The sequence below is a fragment of the Balaenoptera acutorostrata genome, chromosome 1 (genome assembly GCF_949987535.1).
Source record: "Balaenoptera acutorostrata chromosome 1, mBalAcu1.1, whole genome shotgun sequence".
Taxonomy (NCBI): domain Eukaryota; kingdom Metazoa; phylum Chordata; class Mammalia; order Artiodactyla; family Balaenopteridae; genus Balaenoptera; species Balaenoptera acutorostrata.
In genome coordinates, this window is record NC_080064.1 from 89,671,401 (window position 1) to 89,697,804 (window position 26,404).

At 37.5% G+C, this 26,404-nt stretch overlaps 2 protein-coding genes across 4 annotated transcripts in view; one reads left to right on the forward strand and one right to left on the reverse strand.

Moving 5' to 3' along the window:
* EXTL2 (exostosin like glycosyltransferase 2) overlaps positions 1 to 12,782 on the reverse strand; it is a 32,111-nt gene extending 19,329 nt beyond the window's left edge. For all 3 annotated transcript variants that reach the window (XM_007169522.2, XM_007169521.2, XM_007169519.2), the window contains exons 1-3: positions 12,639 to 12,782; positions 12,256 to 12,422; positions 9,766 to 9,845 (exon numbers count right to left, since the gene is read on the reverse strand). In XM_007169522.2, the coding sequence (XP_007169584.1) occupies positions 9,766 to 9,770 (5 nt within the window). In that variant the 5' untranslated portion in view covers positions 9,771 to 9,845; positions 12,256 to 12,422; positions 12,639 to 12,782. The remainder of the gene's footprint in view (positions 1 to 9,765; positions 9,846 to 12,255; positions 12,423 to 12,638) is intronic.
* Positions 12,783 to 13,506: 724 nt separating this feature from the next.
* Positions 13,507 to 26,404, forward strand: part of SLC30A7 (solute carrier family 30 member 7) — a 76,416-nt gene continuing 63,518 nt past the window's right edge. The window contains exons 1-2 of the mRNA XM_007169517.2: positions 13,507 to 13,779; positions 13,999 to 14,100. Coding sequence (XP_007169579.1) covers positions 13,700 to 13,779; positions 13,999 to 14,100 — 182 coding nt within the window. The 5' untranslated portion in view covers positions 13,507 to 13,699. The remainder of the gene's footprint in view (positions 13,780 to 13,998; positions 14,101 to 26,404) is intronic.

Consider the following 26,404-nt stretch of genomic DNA (forward strand, 5'->3'; position numbering starts at 1 on the left):
ACTATTTTCCGAGTGAAATCATATGCAGAACCCTAATATATGAAATAAATAATAGTAATAGCAGCAGCAGCAAACAATTATAGTGGGTTTATTACATTCTAGGCCCTGTACTATGTGCTTTGCATGTCACAGTATGTGCTTATTTACTCAGTAAATTAAACAAATAATCACTGAGCACTTACTGTACCACGCACTGTTTTAGATTCTGTGAATATAGCAATGAATAAGATAGACAAGGTCTCTGCTGTTAGTAGCAGAGGAAATAGTAGGGCCAAACAGATAACAAAGTAAATAAACTCAAAGCTAATTCAGCATGGTGGTAATGAAGAGAACAAATCAGAATGACATGATAAGCAAGGGCCAGATTACGGGGGATCTTTTTGGCCTGAGTAAGGAGTATGGATTTTATTCTAAGTGTGATGGGAAGCCATTGGAGGGTTTTGATCAGGGGAGTAACAGAATCTTGTTTATATTTTACTATTATTATTATTCCCATTTAATAGTATTTGGATGCTTACAGAGGTTAAATAACTTTCTCAAGGTTACTAAACAACTGAAGTAATGGATCTAGTATTTTTATCCAGGAAAAAACTGCTGCCAGAGCCCAGGCTGTTCATCATCATGGGCTGGGGAGTGTACTGCCAGATTCAAATCCGGTTTGTGCTGAGGTAGGGCTCTTGAGCTTCCAAAGCACCCTCTGTCACAGAACATGAGGATCACCAGGTATTGTAATCAGCTCTGGACTCTCCTATTCCTCACTATACCTACAGGATCTGCCTGAGATGGCTACAGAAGAGTAGGTGAACAAAAACCAAGGAATGTGGCCTGGAGGTTTATTGGTCAAAATTTTTTATCTGATCAAAACTCAGTTACAAATGTAAGGAAAGGTTAAATCTCATACTGTTTTACAGATACCCAGAACTCTGATTTCTTGGCTTCTAATACAGTTTCATTATCACCTCTACTGCCTCGTTTGGGAGCACTGTTGGCTTTCAATTGCTGCTGTTTTTTGATTCTTTTGCTATTTCTGCTTTTGATTTACTTACTTTACTTACTCCTCCACAAGCCTCCAAAAGGTTTTGAGGAATGTCCTCATTTTCTCTTCTGGCAGCTGAGCCTTCAAATACATCTCAGCACTTTTCCTAGATCTATTCTACTACTCTATTCAAGTACAAAAGCCTGAAATGAGGAAAAAGCAAGCTTACAGAAATTTACTTATAAAAAGACTGAAAACCAGTGTAATGAAAACCAGTGAACACCAGTGTAAAATCAACCAGGAGTTTCTAGACATATAAAAAATATCTTTAAGAAAAAAATATAGATCTCTCAGAACCAGAAAGAATGAGATATTATTATTCTTGATGACTTTAATTGAGCCATGGTCTATCCACTCTTACTACTTTTAATACAATTTTTCCTCTCGGGCTATACAATAAACAGATACTCTTATCCATTCCTTATTACAGATAAATAATATCAAGTTGGAAAAGACTTCTCACTGCTAACTCACACCTATGGTGCGCTAACTGTACAAGCCACTGTCACTGTTCTTCCTTGTATAACACTGCTTCTGTACAGTTTATTTTGGTTTCCTTCATGAAAAAGTGCCCTGTGTCTGTATCTAAGCTCTTGATTTTGCACCTTGTGGTTTCAGTTGGGCATCTGCAGCTAGGCCACCATTCTACAGACAATCCTAAGACTGTAGTCTAAATCTTCCTGTCTAACAGATTAGGTTCCAAATGAAATCTCACTTTGCTATTCAAATGATGTCCGATCAGTCTTCTGTTTTTCATCGAGGAAACTTGGCAGTGGTGGAGTTAAAGTGACAGTCACATTCCCCTGATCTTGTTTCATGTTGTGAGGTGTGTTTTGTAACTGCAGCAACAGTTTTTCTCTATACAGTTCAGCAAGGACATAGAGACGCCATATAGACCATGCCTTTAACATCTCTCTTTAAAGTTCACAGAAGTGGGGACTGGAGAATTCCAAGGCTTATAGGGGAACACACCCCATGATGTGATAATGTGCTGAGGCCTGTGCAAGCAAAGGAAGAACTTATTCATAAGGACAAGGGAATGGTCATTGTCATTCAGCGACTCTCACTTTTCAAAAGTCCAGATTTGAAAAGAAATGTTCCCTTGCAGTAATCTTTTTGGAGAGCTTTCAAGGATATTCTCTCCTGGACTTTCTCTGCAGCCTGTTCTGTTAAGAAAAGAAATTTTGTGTTTCTCCTTTTATCATAGCCTCACTCTAAGATACGAATGAAATGAATTATTTTTGAAGTAACTTCAGCTTTACCATGATTACTTTTCAAGGATGGTAATTTAAGGTTTGAGAGTACAAATGTTTTCACTGTATATACCCTTTTACTGAAACAACATATACTGTTAATGTGGTAAAGCAAAGAGAAACCATTATGAATTAATAATCTTGGTTCAAAGGCCTTGATAATCCTTCTAATACTGACTCAAAAGCAGGTCTCATAAAACATATTTTCAGTTCTGCATAAAAATGGCTGGTTATAAGCACTCAGAGTTAAGAATCCTCTGACAACTACATTAAAGTATACCCTGATTAACATCTTTATGTTCATTTTCTTCAGCTGAGTAGGAATAACATACTGTAAAACCTACATAGCAGTGTCTCTAGTCTCTAAAACAGACACTGATAGCTACCTGGCAGTTTTAGTGGAGAAAAAGTAATGAAGATTCATCTCTATAGCCTACTATAAATATACATTGTTAAAGATAATCGTGAACGACTCTTTCACTTTTATCTATACTTTTAAGTGGGAGTTACCCTCCATATCTGTCATAGAAATTTCCTCTTTCAGATAGCTTCTAATCCCCTATTTTACTTGTATCAAAAATGTTTTGAGAGATATAATTTATATCTTTGGAAAGACAATGTAAATATTTCATGTAGTATTTATTAAATGATATAGCCCAATAAAATTATGTTACATTTGTAGTCTACATAGAAAAGCAAGAAGAACAAAAACTTTATAGACTGTAGTACAAGTGGCATCTCTGTACTTTGAGAATAGCTGAAGTCTGGAACTTTATGGTAGGCCCACTGGTAACAGCCTTAGAACAGTTTGGAGAGTGATGATGACTTCATAGCTATCTGGATTTCAGTTTATAGCTTTCTTCTGTTCTTTGTCCAGAGAAGAATCTATCACCTAAATCACAGCTTTGAGTTTTGAATGGGGGGATATGAAAAAGAATACATCTGGATAACCTACATCTTACTTAGAAAGAACCAAGAATTAAAATTACTTAATTTAAAATTATATCTATTGATATATATATTTCCTGGCACCCTGCCTCATTCCAAAAAGGATCTGACAGTTATTAGTCTATCCCCTTTCTGCCCTTCTCCCATCTATGACTACAGTAGATTAAATGTGACTTCGATAAACACAGTAAATGTCAGCAAAACAAAAATCCTTCTTTTTCTCCTAATCATCTGCAAATTCAAAGATCCCCAGATGATATTTTCTGCACATATGTTAACTTATTTAGTTCCTCATGAGTAGAGAGCACATCCTTTTAGTTATTTTGATATGGTTACATAGCATCTCCTAGACCAGGGGTTTTTAACCAGGGACGATTTTGCTCTCTAGGGCACATGGGGCAAAGTCGGGAGACACTTTTGATTGCTGTGACTGGGCTAGGAGATGTTATTGCTCTCTGGTGGGTAGATGGCAGTGCTGTTGCTAAACATCCTACAATGGACAGGACAGGCCCCACAGCAAGGAATTATCCAGCCTAACATGCCAGTGATGCCAAGGTGGAGAAGCCCTGCTCTACATATATTTTACCTTGAACATGATCGGGGAGGGACTGCTAGCCAGGTGGCCCCTGAAATCCCTACTGCTACTTATTACGCTCAAACAATGAAGGATAAAGCAATGTCTCCAAAACTGCCCCAATATCTATATGCCTTATGATACAAACACATCATAAACTCAGAAAACTGAAAGAGACCTCAGAGCCCTCCTAAGCCAGCTTCCTTGTTTCATAGATAAAGAACCCAAGGTCCAGGCATAAGGAATTTGCCTGAACTGATGCAGCTGCACAACAGTTAACCAGCAGCAGAGCCAGGCCTGGAATCCAGATCTCTGAGGGCACAGTCCACGACTCTTTCCACTGTGTTATGGTAAATTCTGCAAGGCTGTGTCATAAATTAATATATGAGACTGTCCCTAAGGTACCTGTAAGATATGAATATTAATATTGGTATGTTGGGTTTTTTACAACTTTATTAAGATTTATTTCACATACCATAAATTTCACCTATTTAAAGTATACAGTTCAGTAGCTTTTAGTGTATTCATAGAATTGTGCAACCAAGTCTAATTTTACAACATTTTTAATACTCTAAAAAGAATCCCCAGACCCATTCGTTAGCAGTCAACTCCTCATTCCCATTTCCTCTCATTCTCCACCCCAGCACCAGGCAAACACTAATCTACTTTCTATCTCCATAGATTTGCCTATCCTGGACATTTCATGTAAATGGAATCATACAATATATGGTCTTTGTGCCTGGCTTTTTTCACTTAGAATAATGTTTTCAAGGTTCACCCATGTCATAGTATATATCAGTACTTAATTCTTTTTTTTAATTGCCAAATAACATTCTATTGTATAGATATACCACATTTTGTTTATCTGTTCATCAGTTGCTGGACATTTGGGTTGCTTCCACATTTTGCTATTATGAATAATGCTGTTATGAACATTCAAGTACAAATTTTTATGTGAACATGTGTTCATTTCTCTTGGGTATACAACTGGGAGTGGAATGGCTGGGTCATTATATCAGAATTTTTAAATATTTGAGAATTGAGGTAGCTTTTGGAAAAGCATTATTTGAAATTTTAAGAAATTTTCTTAAATGTGGACATAAGATAGAGTAGGAAAGTAAATAATACAATGAAGCAACAGTTACTAATTCTCTAATGTTTGTCTTTAAATGAACGAGGCAACTTGAATTTTCAAAGACCCACTCTGCAGTTATTTTCTACATCTATCCAAGTTCCTTAGAAGGAACACTATTGAATGAAGAATTCTTTTCTCCAGGCTAGTTCCTTTGCACTGAAAGCAATAATTATCCAGACAAAAGCTGAAAACAAATAGCCGGAGCATAGCATGAACAAAGATTAGTTATGTCCTCTGACTCATAAGGTAGAAAAGCAATGAACAGCTTCACGAGAAGCTGTCATTTTCCTTTTAATGCCACAGATGGTGGAAGAATAACTAGTCTACCATTTGATTATGAGATTTGCCTCATATTGTATTCTTCTCTGGCTCATCATCCTCCAAAATGTGTACTTGCCTAAAAGCTAATGATTATAGAAGACAGATGCTCAAAAAGGTGCCCTCAGCTGCCACGAGATAAAAGCATTCCAAGGCAGAACACAGAGGCTAATTCAGAACCCGGGCTTCCCTTCTATGAACATGCAAGAAGAATCAGAAGAGACAGTACACACCTGATGAGCAGTTTCTGGCCAGGTTTATGGCATGTAGATGACAAACACTGTTCCAACTGAGGCAAAGGCACATGTGGTACCCAATTCCAAAAGGACTCCTCTTATGATACCTACAGCCAACGTGCTGACCCATGACTCCAAGTATTGGTACATGCTATCTTCTCTACTACAAAACCCATCTCTCTCTCCACCTGACACACCCCTACTCCTTGCCCTTCTACCCCCAAGTCTCTTTCAAACATCCCCTCCCCTGTGGATGTTTCTCTCACCACTCTCCATCCCCAGTGCTATTGGGAACTGGGAACACAGGGCTACTAGACTTTGTGTCCAGGTATTACAACTACTGACCGTGCCTGCAGCTCCTTTTTGACTCTGGCTGCACCTTGAAGGCCGTTTCTGTTAGGCTTTGTAATCCAGAACAGTGTCTGGCCATTTTTTGAGTGAGTGCTCACAACTCTCTGTGGCTGAAAGGAGTGAGGGAATCTATGTTTAAATGGTCTTAAACTTCGCCATGAATAAGAAACGCCTGAAATTTTAAAAGAATAAACTCAAATTAAATGCAAATTAAGGCCCAGTTAAGACTCAAGAAACCTTTCCCTCTATAAAAGACCTGCATTATCCCCCGTCTGGGGACCAGGACAAGTCATGACATGTGGTCTCCAGCTCAGACCACATGAGTCACCTTTCTACCTTTAGTTCTGTGGCCAAACTACTTAATAAAAGATGTCTTAGAACGCTGATCTTTTCCCAAGATATTCTGCTCTTGGAGAATAAGCTGATTTGCCTTGGGAGAAAACCATCCCTTGTTAGATAATCCCATTCTTGTGATTTCTGGTAACAATAACCAGAGGCTATATTCTTAATCGGCAGCATATATGATTTAACCAAACAGACAATAAAGTCTTGTCTAGGTGAGAAGTGAAAATTTAGTTTCGGTTCAGAAACTGACAAAACCCTATAGAAACCTCAGGACAATTGGCAGAAACAGAAAACTAAGTCAGAACACCGCCCAAGTCAGTTCACTACTGTTTAGAGTAAGCCTCTTCCATTAAAATTTTAAGCAGCACACGCTAGAATCTACTTCAGTGCAAAATCCAGAATGCCAGAAATAGTACATGAAAGGTCACTGTTCTTTATTATGAGTCTTTTCCAGGTGCTGAAGAGTATTCTAAGAAGAGATTTTGCCTTTGTATTTTCCTGTATTCAGGAAATTCATTCTTTTCAGTGTTATTTTAGAAGTGCCATACAGTTTTTCTCATTTTCAACCAATGCTGTCCTCTCCTTTCTAAATGATTTCCCCTCACTTTTCCTTCTAAGGAGCCCATCCATGTTTTTATGGTTCTTCTCAACTCCCATTACTTTTTTCGCAAGTCTAAATACATCAAAATAAGTTATCTGTGTTAACAATATTATTTATTTAGGAATAAGAAAGGCAGGAATTGGAATAGACTTAAAATAATAAATAATAAAAGGGCCCACATAGCGTCACAGATTCACCTAGTGATCTCGCTGTGTTTACAACCAATTGTACAGTGATCCGAACAGCTCATTTAGATGACTACAATCTGGATCCACAATGTCATGGACCAGCTCTTAGGGTTAAAGTGATTTTCTATTGACAGTATAACTGGCTACAACAAATACGTGATCATCGATAGCCAATCTGACTCCTGTCATTTAGAAAGCTTAGGGCTATAGACTGCATTTTGAGTCTATAGTTCTGTAACAGAGTTGCTAAAACATATTGATAAATAGCTGAATTTCCTACAGTATCATATTTGAAAAACAGAAGTTGCTGCAACAGGTCATTTCTCACTGCAAGCTGTTAAGGAAAGAATTTCTGCACTGGTCACGTTAAATTAGAGCAAGATCTTCTCCTGGCAGCAAGATTGAGTGAGCCATTCCCTTACAGGTAAATCAGGTTCAAATAAACACCAAAGACAGCATTTAAAACAGACAGCAGACACCAAGTACCTGTGTCTCCACTTCCCTCCCTAATCTCACCCTGTTAGCAGTAGCAAAGGCTGCCTATCAGTCCTGACATTTTTTTTTTCCCCTCCTAAGCATCCTGTACAAAGCATTAAATTGCTTCTCAGTACTTCTTCAGGCAGCTACTATCAATTAATTAGATTTGCTTTCTCATCATTGATTTAAGAGGAAATAACATAAATATTATGTATAAAGGCTTCTTAAAGCACTGCATCCTTCAATCCAGCCATTTGTTACTGAGGCAGTGAGGCCTTCTCTACCCTCAAAGTGCACAGGTGTGAATTATGCTAGATGAAAGTTCCTTCTCGTCTTGCATCTTTCTCCAGGAATTGCCAATTAATTGTATGATAATGATAATGGTGGTGTTTGGAGATGACCAAACTTATGGGCATATATCAGGGCAGGAGAAGGAATGGCCTTATTCTTAAGAGGAACATCCACGACTTATAAGGATCCAAGGAGTCAATGCATCCTAAGAAGAAAGCCTAGAAATAGAAAAACATTTTTAGCTCGGTACAGTGCCATGCAAAATCAGTTCCAGAAATGGGTCAAAAACAAGCCAAGTACGTCTGCAAATACATTACTTTTACCATTCCAGGACACTGAAGCTTTTCACTTGAACTTCTCTCTGTTTTAGTCACAGGAGGATGGAGGGGAGGCAAGATTGCTGGGCAACAGAAACCTGGAATATTCTATGGAACCCTCTCCCTTTTATACAACACTGGTTTTCAGCAATAAACTCACACTGCAAAATCGTTTCTCTAAGAGAAACAGATTTCATACATATGAATTATGATTTGTAAATAGCTTTAGATATTAAACCTAACAAACACGTAATCCTAATTCATATGAGCTTCCTAACTTTATTAGAGGAAGGTCAGAATATCCATAGTAGTTATGTCAGTCCATAAACATTCCTAGGTGCTTACCATGCATGAGCCCAGCAGTGTCAGGCACTAGGGATGGTAATGAGCAAGACCATCAATTCCTGCCCTCACAGAGCTTAGCAATAGTAATGAAAGTTGTCAGACCTCTTCCCTCTTTATGTTACCTAACAACTCAAATCAGTAATGTTTCAAACCTTCAGAGACACGGGAATTAAAATATATCCACCCCATTTTGTAGATGGGATAGCTGAGACTGAGAATATTAAATGATGTTTCTTGAGCCACAGAGAGTGGTGGGTCCAAACAAACTCCAGACTCTCACACTTTACCTGCTTTGTATTTTCAGTCTTTCAAGTAGTCTCTGTTTTCAGCTTTGTTCTAGTCTACAAGAATATTTCTACTTTGTAGGTATTGACTTTATACTATAATCTGGAATACTATTTCAATGGATAAGATCTAAAACAGGCACTACAGTATTTTCTAACAGACCCTGGCTCAAGTAAAAACTCGTATTTCCAAGGAAACAAAAACACCTCTATAGGAAACAATTTTTCTCAGATAAAAATACTGGTATTTCACTTATGTCCATAGCAGCATTATTCACAATAGTCAAAAGATGGAAGCAACCCAAATGTCCATTGACAGATGAATGGATAAACAAAATGTGGTATAGACATACAATGGAATATTATTCAGGCTTTAAAAGGAAGGAAAGGGCTTCCCTGGTGGCGCAGTGGTTGAGAATCTGCCTGCCAATGCAGGGGACACGGGTTCGAGCCCTGGTCTGGGAAGATCCCACATGCCGCGGAGCAACTGGGCCCGTGAGCCACAACTACTGAGCCTGCGCGTCTGGAGCCTGTGCTCCACAACAAGAGAGGCCCCGACAGTGAGAGGCCCGCGCACCGCGATGAAGAGTGGCCCCCACTTGCCACAGCTGGAGAAAGCCCTCGCACAGAAACGAAGACCCAACACAGCCAAAAATAAATAAATAAATAAATAAATAAATAAATAAATAAATAAAAGGAAGGAAATTCTGACACATGCTAAAACATGGATGAAACTTGAGGACATCATGCTCAGTCATGCACAAAAGGACAAATACTCTATGATTTCACTTACATGAGGAATATAGAGTAGTCAAATTCATAGAAACATAAAGTAGAATGGTGGTTGCCAGGGGCCCGGGGAACAGAGAAATGGAGAGTTGTTGTTTAATGGTTATAGAGTTTCAGTTTTGCAGGTTGAAAAAGTTCTTGAGATTGCCTGCTCAACAATGTCAACACACTTAACACTACTGAGCTGTACACTTAAAAATGGTTAAGATGGCAAATATTATGTGTATTTTACCACAATTTTTAAAAAGTAAAAAAAAAAAAAAATACTGGTACTTACCTCATTATGGTAAAGTTTTAATTTTTTAAAAAACTTTTCCTTATGGCTTCAGTAATTGATAGGAACAGGTTCTCTTGGCACTATTAAGGGAAATCAAAGAATTTTCTGTGATGTTTTTGTCACTCAGCAGGAAATTTTTTAAAAATGCTTTTTAATGCTATCGTCCATAGGCTTTGAATTATTTTTAGAAATTAAAATTTGCTATACTGTGTTCTAAAAACTACATTTAGGCAATTAGGTAGGTGCTACCTGTCAGGTTGGTGCTAACATTGCTATATTTTTGTTTTCATCTTTCTCTTAGGTATCCAGAAGCAGAATAAACTCACATCATCCTGATGATCTAATGTGTTTACACTTTTGAAACCAGAACATATATGCCATGGAGCAAGACCTCTGAATGCATTAGCAACTTGTATTCAATTTGCACTTGTATTCAATTTCTAGATTTTAAAGTATTTGTAGTTTTATCTACCATCAAAACTCCTTTTTTCACTAAAGGTTCATAGGGCATTCAATTTGAAGTACTAAAAAAACTCAGGGTCTAAAATAGGGTTGCAGGTAAATGTCAGGGTTGATTACTGAGGAATGACAGATGGCATCCTTCCTATTCCTTACTATTGCCCAAAAGGAGCTGGAACCTTGGCTGGAGATGAGCTTCTTCCCCTTAATCTTCTTGGCTTTCATTTCTCACAGTCCTTAATCACATGTCTAAGAAGTTGGGGTTTTTTTCCCCCACATAGTCTGCACAGTTAACCTAATGCAATTAATTAGTAGATGATCTAAACAAGTATTTAAAAGTTCAGGGTAGAAATCCATTTATTGGTTTAAAATGTTCATTAATATATCTACCTATTTTATAATCTTATAAATCCATAACATATGAAGGAATTCAGAACTGATTGGAGACCCGCAAGATACTGCATCTGTAATGACCACCTGAATAGACCTGAAGAATCATTTTTGATTTTCCAAACTCATATTCTTTCATGATACAAGTTACTGAAGGGGTAAAGGGATGGCTTAGCATGTATCTGGACTCATCAGGTGACAGTTGTTCCTCCTCGCTACACCAAAAGCACCTCTTGTGCACATCTTAAACATCGTTTAGTTCTAAAATCCTGAACTGATTTGCCCTCTCCTCACATCCCGCTTCTTCTTCCCAAAAAATTCCTCCAGTGAAAGAACTTTATCAGGCTTTTTAACCTACCTCCCTTCCCCCACCCCGTGCCCAGCACAGAGCCTAGCACATAGTAGACACTCATTAAATGATTGTGTTTTTTTTGTTTTTTTTGTTTTTATTTTTTAACATCTTTATTAGAGTATAATTGTTTTACAATGGTGTGTCAGTTTCTGCTTTATAACAAAGTGAATCAGTTATACATATACATATGCCCCCCTATCTCTTCCCTCTTGCATCTCCCTCCCTCCCTCACTATCCCACCCCTCTAGGTGGTCACAAAGTAAATGATTGTTGAATGAATGAAACTAACTTAATTTTGATATGGCAACATATACTGGTTAACATATATGGGACAAGCATTATTTCAAGATGACAAATCAAGTGAGACATGTCAAACATTTTCCACTCATAGCACTTTTCCTGATTTAGTGTCCAACTTATATTTCTAATAAAATATTTAGTATTGAAGTCGGTAATTATGTCGCCTAAGAATGAAAGATGTGAAGTGGCATTGCCACTTTTTGAAAGAAGGCCCTCACCGGAATAGCTATCTTATATTCTGGCGAGTGAGCAGTGGGGAATTTAGGAGTTCCAGGACCACTGTAACTGAAATTAAACTTCAATTTCTCTAACTTATTTCAAAACTATTTGAAAAAGGGTATTGCAGATTTCTCCATAACCCAGTTGAACAATTTCTCATCTGCAGCAATATAGGGCAAAATGCAGAATTTATTTTCAAAGGCAGAATACAAAAACACAGGCTCAAATCGCAGCTGACCTGGATGAGTTAAGAGAACGCTGGAAATCAGTTGCTGAAATTTAGTTATTTCCATATATGCACACCCCACCCCCACCCCCAGTTACATCATACTGAAATAAAGCAGCTTTGGAGAAACACTCAATCACTGTGGAAATATTTATCTTCAACCTAGTTTGTACCCACTTAACGTTGCCCCATCAGTGCAGTACAGTAAAACTCAGTCTATGGCTAATATAAAAGCTTCCTAAAAATATAAGTAAATGCTACTAATTGAAAATATTTCTATGTTTAAATTAAAATAATGAAATATACGCCAAGAAAGACAAAGACAAAATACCCTTTCCAGAACTTAATTTCTGAAATCTAGCTGTTTTTACACAGCTGTTTAATTAACACGAACATTAAAAAAAATTGTAGAATAATTTTATTTTCAAAAATAAAACCACAGAATCACTACCCCACACACTCACAAAGTTCCAAGAAGGAGTGCAAAACACATATATTCTCACCGCAAGATTTTTAACACGAGAGCATTTTCCTATTTCCTTACCTCGAGTGCAGAAGACTGCAGTGGGACCTAGCCGATTTATTTGCTTCCAGCTTGGTTACGATGAAACGAAAGGGGGATCTCGCTTGCTCATTTTTCGTTTTTTTTCCAAACCCAGCGGCGTGCATTCACCCGGCATTACTCGCTGGATTGACAACCTGGATGAAACGCTGCCCACAAAGACAGAGCCTGAAGCAGAGGGCAGTCCCGGGTGGCCGCCCCTCCCTTTCGGTGACGCTCCACTTCCTGTTAGACTAAAAGGCTGTTCCCAAGAAGCTCGGTTTTGTAGTTTCTAGCCCACCTCCAAAAGCCAGTCCTCCTTTTCCCCATTTCTCCCCCAGGGTAACAACTTTTAATCATTCAGGTGATGGACCACCTGACCTTACCCAAACAATTTCCCAGAGAGGCGTTGGAAGAGGAGTTCCGACGACCATGGGTGCCCAGCACTGGCCCGCCGGGCTCGCCCCTGGCCCTCCGCACGCCCTCGCGTCCCACCAACGAGTCAATTTCCCTGCACTTCCCTGAAACAGGCTATGGGGTTCTCACGAGAATTAGAGCTACGGCGGCGGCCTCTGGGATGACCTGGAAGTGAAGGGGACGTGTAGGAACTCGAGTTTTGGGTTATCAACGGATTGAGATTGTCGGGGAAGCAATGCCTTATCCAAACCTCAATTTGAACACGGTCTCGTAGGAGCTCCTTTTCAAAACCTCTTTTAAATACCCTTAACATTCTTTCGGAAGACATTTATTGATTGCCTCCTGCGTGGCAGTACAGAAAGGTCAGGCGCTGTTTTCGGGGGCGGGGTGGATTACTAGGATTTGGGCGCCCATGGAGTTCACCCAGCAAAACCATCATTTGCGCTTCCTGCGGACTGGCGAGAGAATATGTCGCTGCCTGGATTCTTAAGCACTGCTCTCTAATGCACCAGGATTTAATGCTAATAGGGGCAATGGTGAAAGGGCAGGCGCTGGACGCCAGCGCATCCGGGAACAAGAGTGGTAGGCAGTCGGAGTGGGCGTGAGCGGGCTCTCAACCTCCCAGCCAGCCCAGTCTGTGGATGGCCATCTCAGGATTTTCTTCCCGAGTCCAGGTGGCGGGACTCCACTCCAAGTCGGCCCTTCAGACCACGTAGTAGTTGCCAACTCTTTTTGCCCCCAGCAAAACTCGCGCCACCCGACCCTCGTCGTAAGCCCCGCCCCACCGCGCAAGTCCCGCCCTCGGCCCCGCCTTCCCCCTTTCCCGTCCCAGGACGCGTTGCGCGGCTAGGGCCGGAAGTCGGCGGGTTCTCGGGTGTGTTTCTGAGTCTGTCTGTGTCTCGAAGCGGCGCGCGGCCCGGGGCAAGCGGGATTCCCAGATTCCCATCTGAGGCGTCACCACTGTCACTACCATCACCCACGGAGCCACTACTAGAGGGGAGTAGACCCGGCCCTTCGCCGGGCAGAGAAGATGTTGCCCCTGTCCATCAAGGACGATGAATACAAACCACCTAAGTTCAATCTGTTCGGCAAGATCTCAGGCTGGTTTAGGTGCGGGGTGCCGTATTTGCGGGAAGGGGGTGTCCGGCAGAAGGGGAAAAGGCCCAGACCTAAGGATGGCCCGAGGTCCAGGGAGGGAGCGTCAGGGACACCCTCGTTCGTGTGAGGACAGGAACGGGTGGACTGGGAGGGTCGTGAAAGGGGAACCCAACCTCCTGGTCCGGCACTCCTCTGACTTTCCCGGCTATTCCCTACTTGTGTCATGCTTAGGTCTATCCTGTCGGACAAGACGTCTCGGAACCTGTTTTTCTTCCTGTGCCTGAACCTCTCTTTCGCTTTTGTTGAACTACTCTACGGCATCTGGAGCAACTGGTAACCAAAGGGGAAAAGGGTTAGGGCGGAAGCAGCGGGTGGGGGAGACGAAGTACTGTTTGCTGAGTGCCACGTAGCTCCTCACCAGGAGGTTCAGCCCTTGCCTTTGCCACCACCTCTGCTGCTGAGGTGCTTTCTCATATCCACACCAATCTGGCACGGTTGCATTTCTTAAGAGCTGAGGCCATCACGTGCGGCAGTTAAGATTTAGGTCCCCTCTTCCTTTTCCCACCGCCCCCCACTCCGTCAAACCGGAGTGACAAGTCCCCTCCTCATTTTGACAGATGGAGAGAGTCTTTTGTCTTTACACACCTTAGCTTTGTCCACTTTCTTGGAATTGGGAGAAACGCGTTTCCTGCCACTCTGTGGGGGAGTGGCATTTGGGATTCACCCTTAAAATTCCGAGAGGGAATATCTGAGATGTTCTACTTAATTTGTTATTAGGTCTTGAAACCAGGAAGATGTTTATAAAGGGGATATCCAAAGAAACATGTTTTCATTCTCTTTTAATTTTATGCTGAAACTGTATCATGATTTTCCTTTGGTCTTGACTGCGATGGAAGATCCCATATAGTTTTCTAAAAGCCTTACATCTCTTGAGTTGATGGTTTTTGGTGTCACCTTTGGTTGTTTTTGTTTTTGTTTTTAACTGCAATGGAAAGAGGTCTATCCAGTGTAACTGTGAAGATGCAGTACTGTTATCCAGGTGTTTGCTGTTGAATAACTTAAACTTAAGGCCTTGTAAAATTGTTCAGCTAACGATAAGATCATCTCACTTCTAGGTGTACTGATTCCTCTTTAAATATCATACTCACTTGAGAATCTCATAATAGCCAACACTTCAAAACTTTATATAAAACTTAAGTTTTTTCTTGGGTTTCTTGAAATAGGTCTTAGACCCCAAAATAAGAACCTATACCATCTATGCTTTGTTTCCTATTAATTAAATAGACTTAGTCTCTGTCCTTTAAGGTCCATTTTCAGAGAGAATTGCTGTTCTTGATTTTTATCTCTATTGAGATTGAACAATGACATTAGATGATACCATCAGTTTTTGTGACATGTATACTTTCATATGAAAAGGTGGACTTTTAAATTCAAATGTCAATTCAGTTTTATCAAAAATACTCAGCAGATTATGACGGTTATTGGTTTAGTCACCACTTAAGTGTAAAAGGCATATTGAAACATAATAAAATATCAATATATGTAATAACCATTTTTAATCCTCTGGGAATCCGATATATGTGTCCTGTAATATTAACACCCTTCGATATATTGTACATGTTAAAAGCACTCTATTGTCTTAGCTTGTATTGAAATAATCATACTTTATTATAAATATGCAATATTTATACTATATTTTATATTTTCTTCTTCCTAAATTATGCCATATTGTGGCATATATGCTGGCTGTATCAAGGCTGTATCTTGGTTTGCCTACGTACAGTTTTGCTACAATGACTTTATATTACAATACATTATATTTCACTGTATTTTCCATTGCATAAATTACTATGTGAAATGTCTTGTTCAAGTGATTCATATTTGAAGTGCCTAAATCATCTCTTTATGGAAAGTAATTCTTTTGATCTGTAGAGATCCATTGAGGAAATTACTAAAACCATTGTTTTCTAAGCCATTAGTCAATATTCATCAGTACATAAGGAAAACATCAGTGATGCATGACTTGTTCTGCCCTCAGGTGGCTTGTTCTTTTAATTTTAGGCCTTTTCTCCTCCAGTTTACTCCCTTTCTTTGTGTTGTATCTTACAGATTTGCAGTCTAGCTCTGAACCACATGCCTAGATTAATTAGCAGGTATACATTTTTATGTTAACCTCCACATCCACAATCACTTTTCCCCCAATTTTAATTTTTATCAGCTAATTGGGAGTACAAATGTGTTCCTGTTGAAGCGTTGGCAGACTTGGAAATTGCTTGGGCCTTTTCACAATCTGGCTTTTTGTCTTATTTAGACACAACAAATTTTGGGCCCCTTTGTTGACTGATCAGCAGTTTCTTTATATGAGCAGATTATCTCTGTTCCTGAAGGTTCAATTAGATTTTAAGTTCCTTGAGTAAATTTGTTACCAAAACTTTTTTTTTGTTTTTGTCATAGTCATTTCTGTGTTTCTTTGCATTCTGTAAAAGTTAAGCTTCAAGATGTTATGAAACATCAAGAGTTTTTTTCCATTATGGAATTAAAAGATAGATAAAACATTCTTTCTCTTCATGAATAAAGGTTCCTAGAAACATTTGATCTAGTTGCAACAAATGTTAAATAGTTTTGGTTCTTATTCAACACCTTCTTTTTAAATAAGAACTTAATTATACTTGGTTTATATTTTTGTTGGTGACAATGTGTCATTAGTGCAGAATAGCTAAGCTCTTTGTATATTTTCCCTCATTAAATATCCAGTGCCATTTACCTTTCTACCAGAATGTAAACTTTATTAGAGTGGTATCTCTTCTGTCTTATTCAGGCACCTTAGTACTTGGTGCATAGTATGCTTAATACATGTTTACAGAATGAAAGAATGAAGGAATAATGAATATATGGAATTAACCTCCCTATACTAACCATGCTAACTACCCCATTTGGGGCAGGGTGAGGGGGACATTCAACCCCTCCTTTCTCTTATTCTTAGTAGGAAAATGGTAGGAATACCATACGTGATCTTTCCTTCTAGGGTTCTTTTCCTTCTAGCATTTTATTTTCATTTACTTATTTATCGTTGAGTGACTAATCTCAAGGTAGAATGGTATATATAAACAATGTGTTTTGTACCATCTAGGATTAAGTTCTTAAGTTTTAGAAAAACCCCAGATTTGTGATTGCCTAAACAAGATAAAATTTTATTTCCAAAGTGGCTATTAGAGTTCCAGCCATCCCTAGCAGCAGAATGTCCAGAATGAAAAGGTATGTACAGTGTCTTTTAAGGAGATTTATCTGGACGCTAACACACAACACTTTTCACTGATATTTCAGTGGCTAAACCTTTGTCACATGTTCATGTCCAATTGCAAATGCCATATTTGCTCCAGTCAACCAGGTATTCTGCTGAAAGTCAAGGATTTTTCACTAATGAAGAAAGGGAATACGTAGGCTCATGAGGTGAGACTAGAAAGAGAAATAAGCCAGTCGGACCTCTTCTACAGGTGGAAAAGTATAGGAGGTCCAGGGAGTTTTTTACTTTCCAGAGTAGCAGAAGAGCCTAGAAATACCTGTTATCCAAGTATTTTCTACTGTACAGTGATTTTTTCCCTAGTATCTTAATATAGTTTGCTTTTTTTGTTTTTATGCTCTTCTATTTTATGTTTACTTCACTGTCTTAAAATTTTTAATTTCAGTGATATTTTCTACCAAAGCTGTTACAACCATTTTCCCCCTTAGACATAGAGGAAACTCATTTAACTCTAAAGGTAAATGTCTTTGTATTAGCGAAGTAATTATGTTAAATTACTTTAACTTATGTTAAAGAAATGTTTTAGGCCATACCAGTCACTCATTTGGTCCTACTTCTTATAAAGTATGTCATAGCATATGTTTGTAAAGTACTTCCTTGGTAAAGAAAAAGGCTTCCATTAGTTACGTATTTTTCTATAGCATTAAAAATTTTAAATGTCTTAGATTTTTATCAACTTTTCCCTTCTCTTCCCAAAAGACATTACTTATGGTTATGGTGATGACTTTTGCTTTTCTATAGTTTTTTTTTTACTTTAAAAATGTAGATTTCTATTCCATTTTGCTGACAATTTTTCTTTACAGTAAAGGGTTATATGGAATGTAGTGGAGTTGTGGGTTTTTCACTGTAACTCTCATTAGTTTAACAACTTATACAAATATCAGGATTCTAAGGATTTTCTAATTCTTGCTAATTAATCGATAGTTGATAGTTTCTTTCCCCCTTTCTATCTCATGGAACCCAAGTTGATGATTCCCTATCTTCGATTTTGAATTAATATCCAACAACCACTGTAAATATGCTGTTAGCCTAGTTACCAATAGACCTTTAAAAATTTTTTTATTGTGGGAAATGTATATAAAAGTAGAGAGTTTAGTGGACTTCATGTCTCCATCACCCAGCCTTAATGTTTATTAACATGTGGCCTATTTTATTTCATCTGTTACACTTGTCACCACTGAATTGTTTTAATGCAGATACCAGATATAGTATAATTTCTTCCATAACTACGTCAGTTGAGTCTAAAACATAAGAGCCCCCCTTTTTAACATAATCTGATGTCATTGTGACCTATAAAAATTAATAATTTATTAATATCAAATGTCCAGTGAGTGTTCAGATGTCCCTTATTAAATAAATTCTTTTTAAAGTTGGTTTTACAAATCAGAATTTAAACAAGATCTATGGTATTTGGTTGATATGTCTCATAACTCTCAATTTATAGGTTCCTTCTCCCTTTCTTTGTTTTTTCCTTCAATAGACCGTAAATAAAATCCATTTCATAAGTACCTTTTGCCAAATGTTCTGTTCACATTTATTATATTTTGCTTCAGTGATCAGGTTTCTTTTTTATATCCTAAGAAGTTTTATTAAAATGTCCTTAGAAAGTGGTCACTTAAAAAAAAAATGTTTAAAAATACATTTTAGTATTTAGTGTTTAAAGATAGAAGGCTAAAACGAGTAGGCTGCTTTTAGCAACTAATTTTTTTAATCAAGTCACATTTGATGTGTAAATCATATAACCTTAAATATTCTCTATGCTACCTTTATTTTCTAAGGAATTTTATGCCATGTAGTTTAAGTGATAATTCATAATCAGAAACATTTGCTGATATTGAAGATGAGCAGCAAAATTGACATTCCTCATGAACACTATTTTGACATATAATAGGTGAGCAGAGAACTAGAAGTAGACTTTTTTCACATGAGTTTGCCTACATAGTTGTAACTAAGTAATTTTCAAATCATGATACCAGGTTTAAATGAAAGGGTCTCATATCACAATGCTTGAAGAGAACGTGATGTTCTACCACCTCAGAAGAGGAAGTATTTTTTCAGGTAGAATCATGTTTTATGATATGCTAAAAATAAAATAACACTTTAATGACAATTAAATTTTTTTTTTTTTTTAAATCTAACTCTTTATTTATTTAATTTTTTTATGGCTGTGTTGGGTCTTCGTTTCTGCGCGAGGGCTTTCTCCAGTTGAGGCAAGCGGGGGCCACTCTTCATCGTGGTGCGCCGGCCTCTCACTATCGCGGCCTCTCTTGCTGCGGAGCGCAGGCTCCAGACGCGCAGGCTCAGTAATTGTGGCTCACGGGCCCAGTTGCTCCGTGGCATGTGGGATCTTCCCAGACCAGGGCTCGAACCCGCGTCCCCTGCATTGGCAGGCAGACTCTCAACCACTGCGCCACCAGGGAAGCCCTGACAATTAAATTTACTTAAAGTTTAGATAAAATCAAAATCTCATTTTGATGAGTATTAAAATTGCCATGCTATACCTAAGCTTCTTTAAAAGGGAACTTGATTGCTCTAGTATACAGTAGAAGTTTACCCTTTTCTTGCACTATTGCAGCAGTGTTTGGTGTCTATTGAATGTATATAAAATAAATCTGTTATAAAAAAGAAAGTGTAGTAATTTGCTAGGGCTGCTAACAAAGTACCACAAGCTGGGTGACTTAAACAACAAAATTTGTTGTCTTGTAGTTCTGGAGCCTAAAAGTCTGAGATTAAGGTGTTGGCAGGGTTAGTTCCTTCTGAGGTCTGTGAGGTCAGTTGCTTTGCTGGCAATCTTTTGTGTTCCTTGGCTTGTAGAAGCATCACCTAATCTCTGTCTTATCTTCACTTGGTGCTCTCCCTGTGTACATGTCTGCCTTCAAATTTCCCCTTTTTATAAGGACAGCAGACATATTGGATTTGGGCCCACCTTACTGACTTAATTTTAATAAATTATGTCTGCAGTGATCCTATTTCCAAATAAGGTCACATTCTGAGTTACTGGAGATATAGGACTTCAACATAGACATTTTAGGGAGGATACAATTCAACCCATAACAGTTTTTACTAACTATATATGTAGATCAATAAATCAGTAAATTTTAAAATTTATATTTATTTAGCATGAATACTTGCCTTCTTCTACAACTAATTTACAGTTATTTAGAATAAAAGTCATATATATAATAAAACCCTCCAATTAAATAAAAACTTTAAAAACCACATATACAGAGAAAAAAATGAACCTGTTAAATATGTAGACTAATGTCGTTGCTGAAATTTACTTTTAAATTTGGTTATAAAATCTCATGAAATCAAGGCAGGGTGGGTAAAGATTCTCATTGTCAGGTTTACTGCAACACCACAACTATATTGTTTTATCAGAATAGAGACAGAGTTTTCTGAAACCAAATTTTAAAAATAGCTTACCATATCTGTCCTTTATCAGAGCATAGAAAAAATCATAAACAATGTTTTTATTGGTTTTATAACACATTACAGAGATATTCTTCAAATGGATCTTTCATACCTCAAAATATAATTAAATTATTATTTTCCGTGTTACAAAGCTATTGAGGGCCAAATGTGTAGTTTTACGGTGATCTAACTATCCAAGGAAAATCTTAAAATAACTATAAATCTGAGAGGATTGCTTGGATAGCAAGAGCCTTACCTTGTTCTCCTCAGGTTTTGATTTTCTCACTCAGCCTTTTCATTTATTCACTATTTCTTATTCTGCTTTGAGTTGGGTATCAGATAAGTATAGACAGTACTTAAACTATCTTATGCATCTATATATAGTTGAATAAAATATACAAGGTTCATGATAAAACTTAAGACATTTTCAAAATACTTTATAATGATTTTTGAGAAATTTATAAATTTTTGTTCTTTTCTGTGTGGGTGAGTAATGTGCTTTACTTCAGTTTCTAATTTTATAATTATCCTAAATTATAAGGAAATGTAAAAACTGCTTTTTCTACTTCTGTGAAGAATGTTTTTGACTTTTAGTTTGTAGCACTTACAATTGAAGAAAGCTGTAGCATATAACCAAATATTGAGAGCTCTGGATCATGCTGGGAACACTAGATATTATAAGGTATTAATAATAATAGTAATAATGGGAATATCAATGTGGCTTTAATGTGACAAGCACTGTGATAAGTGTTTCACGTATATTAATTCACTTATAACGTTTATGACATTTTTTACTGTTACCTGTTTAAATGATGGCTAAAAAATTGAGGTCCAAAGTAGTTAAACAACTTCACAGTCATAGAATTAGTAAATGGTAGAGCTGGGATTTGAACCCAGGTACTCTGACTTCAGAAGTAGTGCTCTTAACCATTCTGATACTTCTTGCTTTTTAAAGATTGAGCTGCTGATATGCTTGCTTTCAGAATATTTCTGTTGACCTATCCTAAAGTTTCCTGATTTCTTCCCTCAGCTCCATCCAGTCTGCTGATAAGTCAATTGGAAGAATTCATCTCTGACGCCTTGTTTTTTGTTTCTAGCATTTCCATTTAATCTTTATTTTTGGACTTCCCATTTCTCTGCTGAAATTTTGCATTTATTCATGCATTTTTTCCCACCTTTTCCATAGATCCTTTAACGTATTAATTATAGTTCTGATAGTTCCAATATCTGGGCCAGCATCTTGGTCTGGTTCTGTTGACTGCTTTATCTCTTCACAGCGAGTTATTTTGCATGCTGTTTTTTGTGTTTCTTGAAATTTTTGATCAAAGCCTTGACATTGTGAGTAGAGATCAGTAGATATTGAGGTAGTAGTATTTATGACTAGGAATAAGCATGCATCTTCCGACAGGCGATTAGGCCTTTTGCTTCCAGTATTCTTCATTTGCATGTGTCACAGAAGTTCTCACTTCATACTCAATGCGCCCTCCCCCTGCCTAGCTATAGACTGCTATTGATTGTTACTCAGTGTGAGGTTTGTGGTGAGGGCAGAGGGGCATTCATTAACTTGACCAAGCCTCAGTCTTAGGCAGGCCCTGTGAGCCTGGGCCTCAAGGGTATGTTTTTTGGTTTGTTTGTTTGTTTGTTTTTAACATTTTTCCCTTCCTTTGGTGACAGCCAAAGTCTGTCACATTTATGTAGGTGGTCTTGGGTGAGAGTGAGTTTCCTGCTCCTTCTTTGGTCAGAGCAGAACATCTGCTTTGTGTTGGTACAGGATCCTCTGCCCAATAGGATTTCCTGCCCCACCCCCCCTTAGTGGGTTTTTTTTAAAGCATGTATAATACAGATCTTTAACATCTCAAATAATATGTCGCTTCATGTATCTTGTAAGAGCTTTATAATAATACACTTCCATTTCCTTCTATCCTGTGTGCTATTATTATTATTAATTTTTTTTTTTTTTGGCTGTGTTGGGTCTTCATTGCTGTGTGTGGGCTTCTCATTGTGGTGTGTGGGCTTCTCATTGCAGTGGGTGGGCTCCTCATTGCGGTGGCTTCTCCTGTTGCGGAGCATGGGCTCTAGGTGTGCGGGCTTCAGTAGTTGTGGCTTGCAGGCTCTAGAGCGCAGGCTCAGTAGTTGTGGCGCACGGGCTTAGTTGCTCTGCGGCATGTGGGATCCTCCTGGACCAGGGATCAAACCCACGTCCCCTGCATTGGCAGATGGACTCCCAACCACTGTGCCACCAGGAAAGTCCCTGTGTGCTATTATTGTCATACACTTCACGTTTATGTAAACCCTACAATACAGTGTTCCTATTTTGGCTTTATACCGGAGGTTAGCAAACCTTTTCTGTTGACAGAAGATAGTAAATATTTTAGGCTTTAAGGGTCATAAGGTCTCTGTCACAGTTTCTCCATTCTACTGTTATAGCACGGAAGCAGCCATAGACAGTATATAAGCAGATGAGCATAACTGTGTTTCAGTAAAACTTTATTTACAAAAATGAATGGTGGTCCAGATTTGGCTTGTGGGCCATAGCTTGCTCACCCTGCCTTAGATTGTCAGATATGTTTTTTTAAAACAGCTTTATTGAGATATAATTCATATACCTTAAAATTCTCCCATTTATAGTCTACTATTGAATGGCTTTTAGTATAGTATTCACAGAGTTGTAAAACATCACAACAGTCCATACTGGAACATTTTTATTACTGCAAAAGGAAACCTTGCACCCCTAGCCATCACCCTCCAATTCCCTCATCTCCTGATCTGCCCCAATTCTGGGCAATCACTAATCTATTTTCTGTCTCTGTATATTTGCCTATTCTGAACATTTCATATAAATGGAATCATTTGCATATGATCTTTTGTGACAGTTTATTTCACTTAGCATAATGGTTTCAAGGGTTATCCATGTTCTACATGTATCAGTATTTCATTTATTTTTGTTACCAAATAATATTCCTGCAGTGTGTGAGGGTTCCAGTTTCTCCACCAACACTTGGGATTATTGGGCTTTTTTATTGTAGTCATCATAGTGGATGTGAAGTTGTTTCTCATTGTTTTGATTTGCATTTCCCTGCATTGTAATTAATGATGCTGAGTAACTTTTCTTGTGCTGATTGGCCATTTGTACGTCTTCTTTGGAGAAATGTCTATTCAAGTCCCTTGTTCATTTAAAAAGTTGGATAATTTCTCTTTTTGAAGAGTTTTAAGAATTCTTCGTATATTCTGGATACAAGCCCCTTGTCAGATATATGATTAGCAGATATTTCCTCCCACTTGTGCACTGTCATTTCACTTTCTTGATATGTCCTTTGACGTGTGAAAGTTTTAAAATTTCTATGATGTCCAGTCTGTTACTCTTTTTTTTTTGTTGCTTGTGCTTTTGATATCATATATAAGAAACCATTGCCCAATCCAAGGTTGTGAATACATTAGCTTTTATGTTTAGGTCTTTGATCCATTTTAGGTTAACCCTTGTGTATAATATGAAGTAAGGGTCAAAAATCATTTCCTGCATGTGGATATCCAGTTGTGTCAGTGTTGCAAACACTATTCTTTCCACCATTGAACTATTTTGGCATCCTTGTCAACAAACAGTTGACCATAAATGTGTGAGGGTTTATTTCTGAACTCTAAATTCTATTCTACTGATCTATATGTTTATTCTTATTCCAGTACCACATTGTTTTGATTTCTGTAGCTTTATAATAAGTTTTGAAATTGGGAAGTGTGAGTCCTCCAACTTTGCTTTTCTTTTTCAACATTGTTTTGGCTATTCTATATCTCTTGCTTTTCCATATGAGTTTTAAGATCAGCTTGTCAGTTTCTCTAAAGGGGTCAACTGGGATTTTGATGGAGAGTGAGTTGAATTTGTAGATCAATTGAGGAAGTATTGCCATCTTAACAGTATTGTCTTCTGATCCATAAACATGGATGTCTTTCCATTTATTTAGGTCTTCTTTAATTTTTTTCCAACAATATTATATCGTTTCCAGAGTATAGCTTTTGTACTTTTTTTTGTTAAATTTATTCCTAATTATTTTATTCTTTTTGATGCTATTGTAAATGGAAATTTTTTAAATTTCATTTTTGTGCATCACATTATATAGGAATACAATTCAGTTTTGTATGTTGATCTTGTATCCTGCAACCTTCCAGACTCATTTATTAGTTCTAATAGTTTTTTAGTAGAGTCCTTAAGATTTTGTATGTACAAGATCATGCCATTTGCAAATAGAGATAGTTTTACTCCTTCCCTTCCAGTCTGGGTGCCTAATTTTTTATTTCATTTCCTGCCTAATTGCCCTTGTTACACCCTCTAGTACAATGTTAAATAGAAGTGGTAAGGGGACATTTTTATCTTGTACCTGATCTTAGGGGAAAGCATTCAGTCTTTGGCCACTAGGGATGCTGATGTTAGCTGTGGGGTTTTCGTAGATGCCATTTATCAGTTCAGGAAGTTCCCTCCACTGCAAGTTTGTTGAGTGTTTTCATCGTAAAAGTGTTGGATTTTGTGAAATGCTTTTCTGCATCTATTAAGATGATTATGTGGGTTTTGTCCTTCATTCCATTGATATGATGTAGTATATTGATTGATTTTCGTATAGTTAACCAACCTTGCATTGTTGGGATAAATCCCACTTGGTTGTGGTTATACTCTTTTTTTATATATTGCTGAATTTAATTTGCTAGTATTTTGTTGAAGATTCTTGTGTGTGTATTTGCAAAAAATACTTGTCTGTAGTTTCTTTTCTTGTGGTGTCTTTTGTCTGATTTTGGTATCAGGGTAATGCTTATCTTATACAATGAGTTGGGAAGTATTCCTTCATTTTCTGTTTTTTGGAAGAGTTTGTAAGGGATTGATATTTATTGTTCTTCAGATGTTTGGTAGGATTTACCAGTGAAGCCATCTGGGCCTAGGCTTTTCTTTGTTGAAAGTTTTAAAATTATTAATTTAATCTGTTTACTTGTTATAAATCTATTTAGATTTTTTTTGACCCAGTTTTGCTAGATTGTTTCTAGGAATTTGTTTATTTCATCTAAGTTATCTAATTTTTTGGTTTATATTTAGTTGTTCATAGTATTTTCTTATAATCCTTCTTATTTCTGTAAAGTCAGTAGTAGTATCTCACTTTCATTGCTGATTTTAGTACTTTGAGCCCTTTCTCTTTTTTCTTGGTCAGTTTATTTAAAGGTTGTGAATTTTACTGATATTTCCAAAGAACCAACTCTTGGGTTATTGTTTTTTCCTCTTTTTTTCTATTCTCAATTATCTTTTAAAGATACTAAAAGTTAGAAAGTTATTTTTAATATTTTTACACCTATTTATCATTTTCAGTGATCATCATACAAGGCTAAGTTTCCATCTGGTATCATATTTGGACTTAAAGAACTTTTTATTCTTGTAGTTCAGATCTGCTGGCAGTGAATTCTTTCAGTTTTGGTTGTCTGAAAAAGTCTATTTTATCTTCATTTTTGAAAGATATTTTGCTAGATATAGAATTTTAGGTTGACGCTTTTTTTTCTTTCAGTACTTTAAAGACATTGCTTCATTGCCTTCTGCCTTGAGTAGTTTCTGATGCAAAATATGCTATTAATCTTACCTTTGTTTTTCTGTATCCAATTTTTCTTTCTTTTTTTTGGCTGTTTTCAGGATTTTCTCTTTCTGTTGGGTGTTCAGCAATTTGTGAGGTATGTAGGGTTTTTCCCTTGCTAGTACTTCATTAAGCTTCTTGGATATGTGATTTGTTTTTTGTTTTCCATTAATTTTGGAAAACTCTTCAAGCATTTTCTCTTTCGATACTCTTTCTACCCTATTCTTTCTTCTCTATTACTGAGAATCCAAATACATGTATTTTAGTCTGTTTGATGCTTTGATAGGTTTTGAATGTTCTGTTCTGGAATGTTCTCATTCCTTTT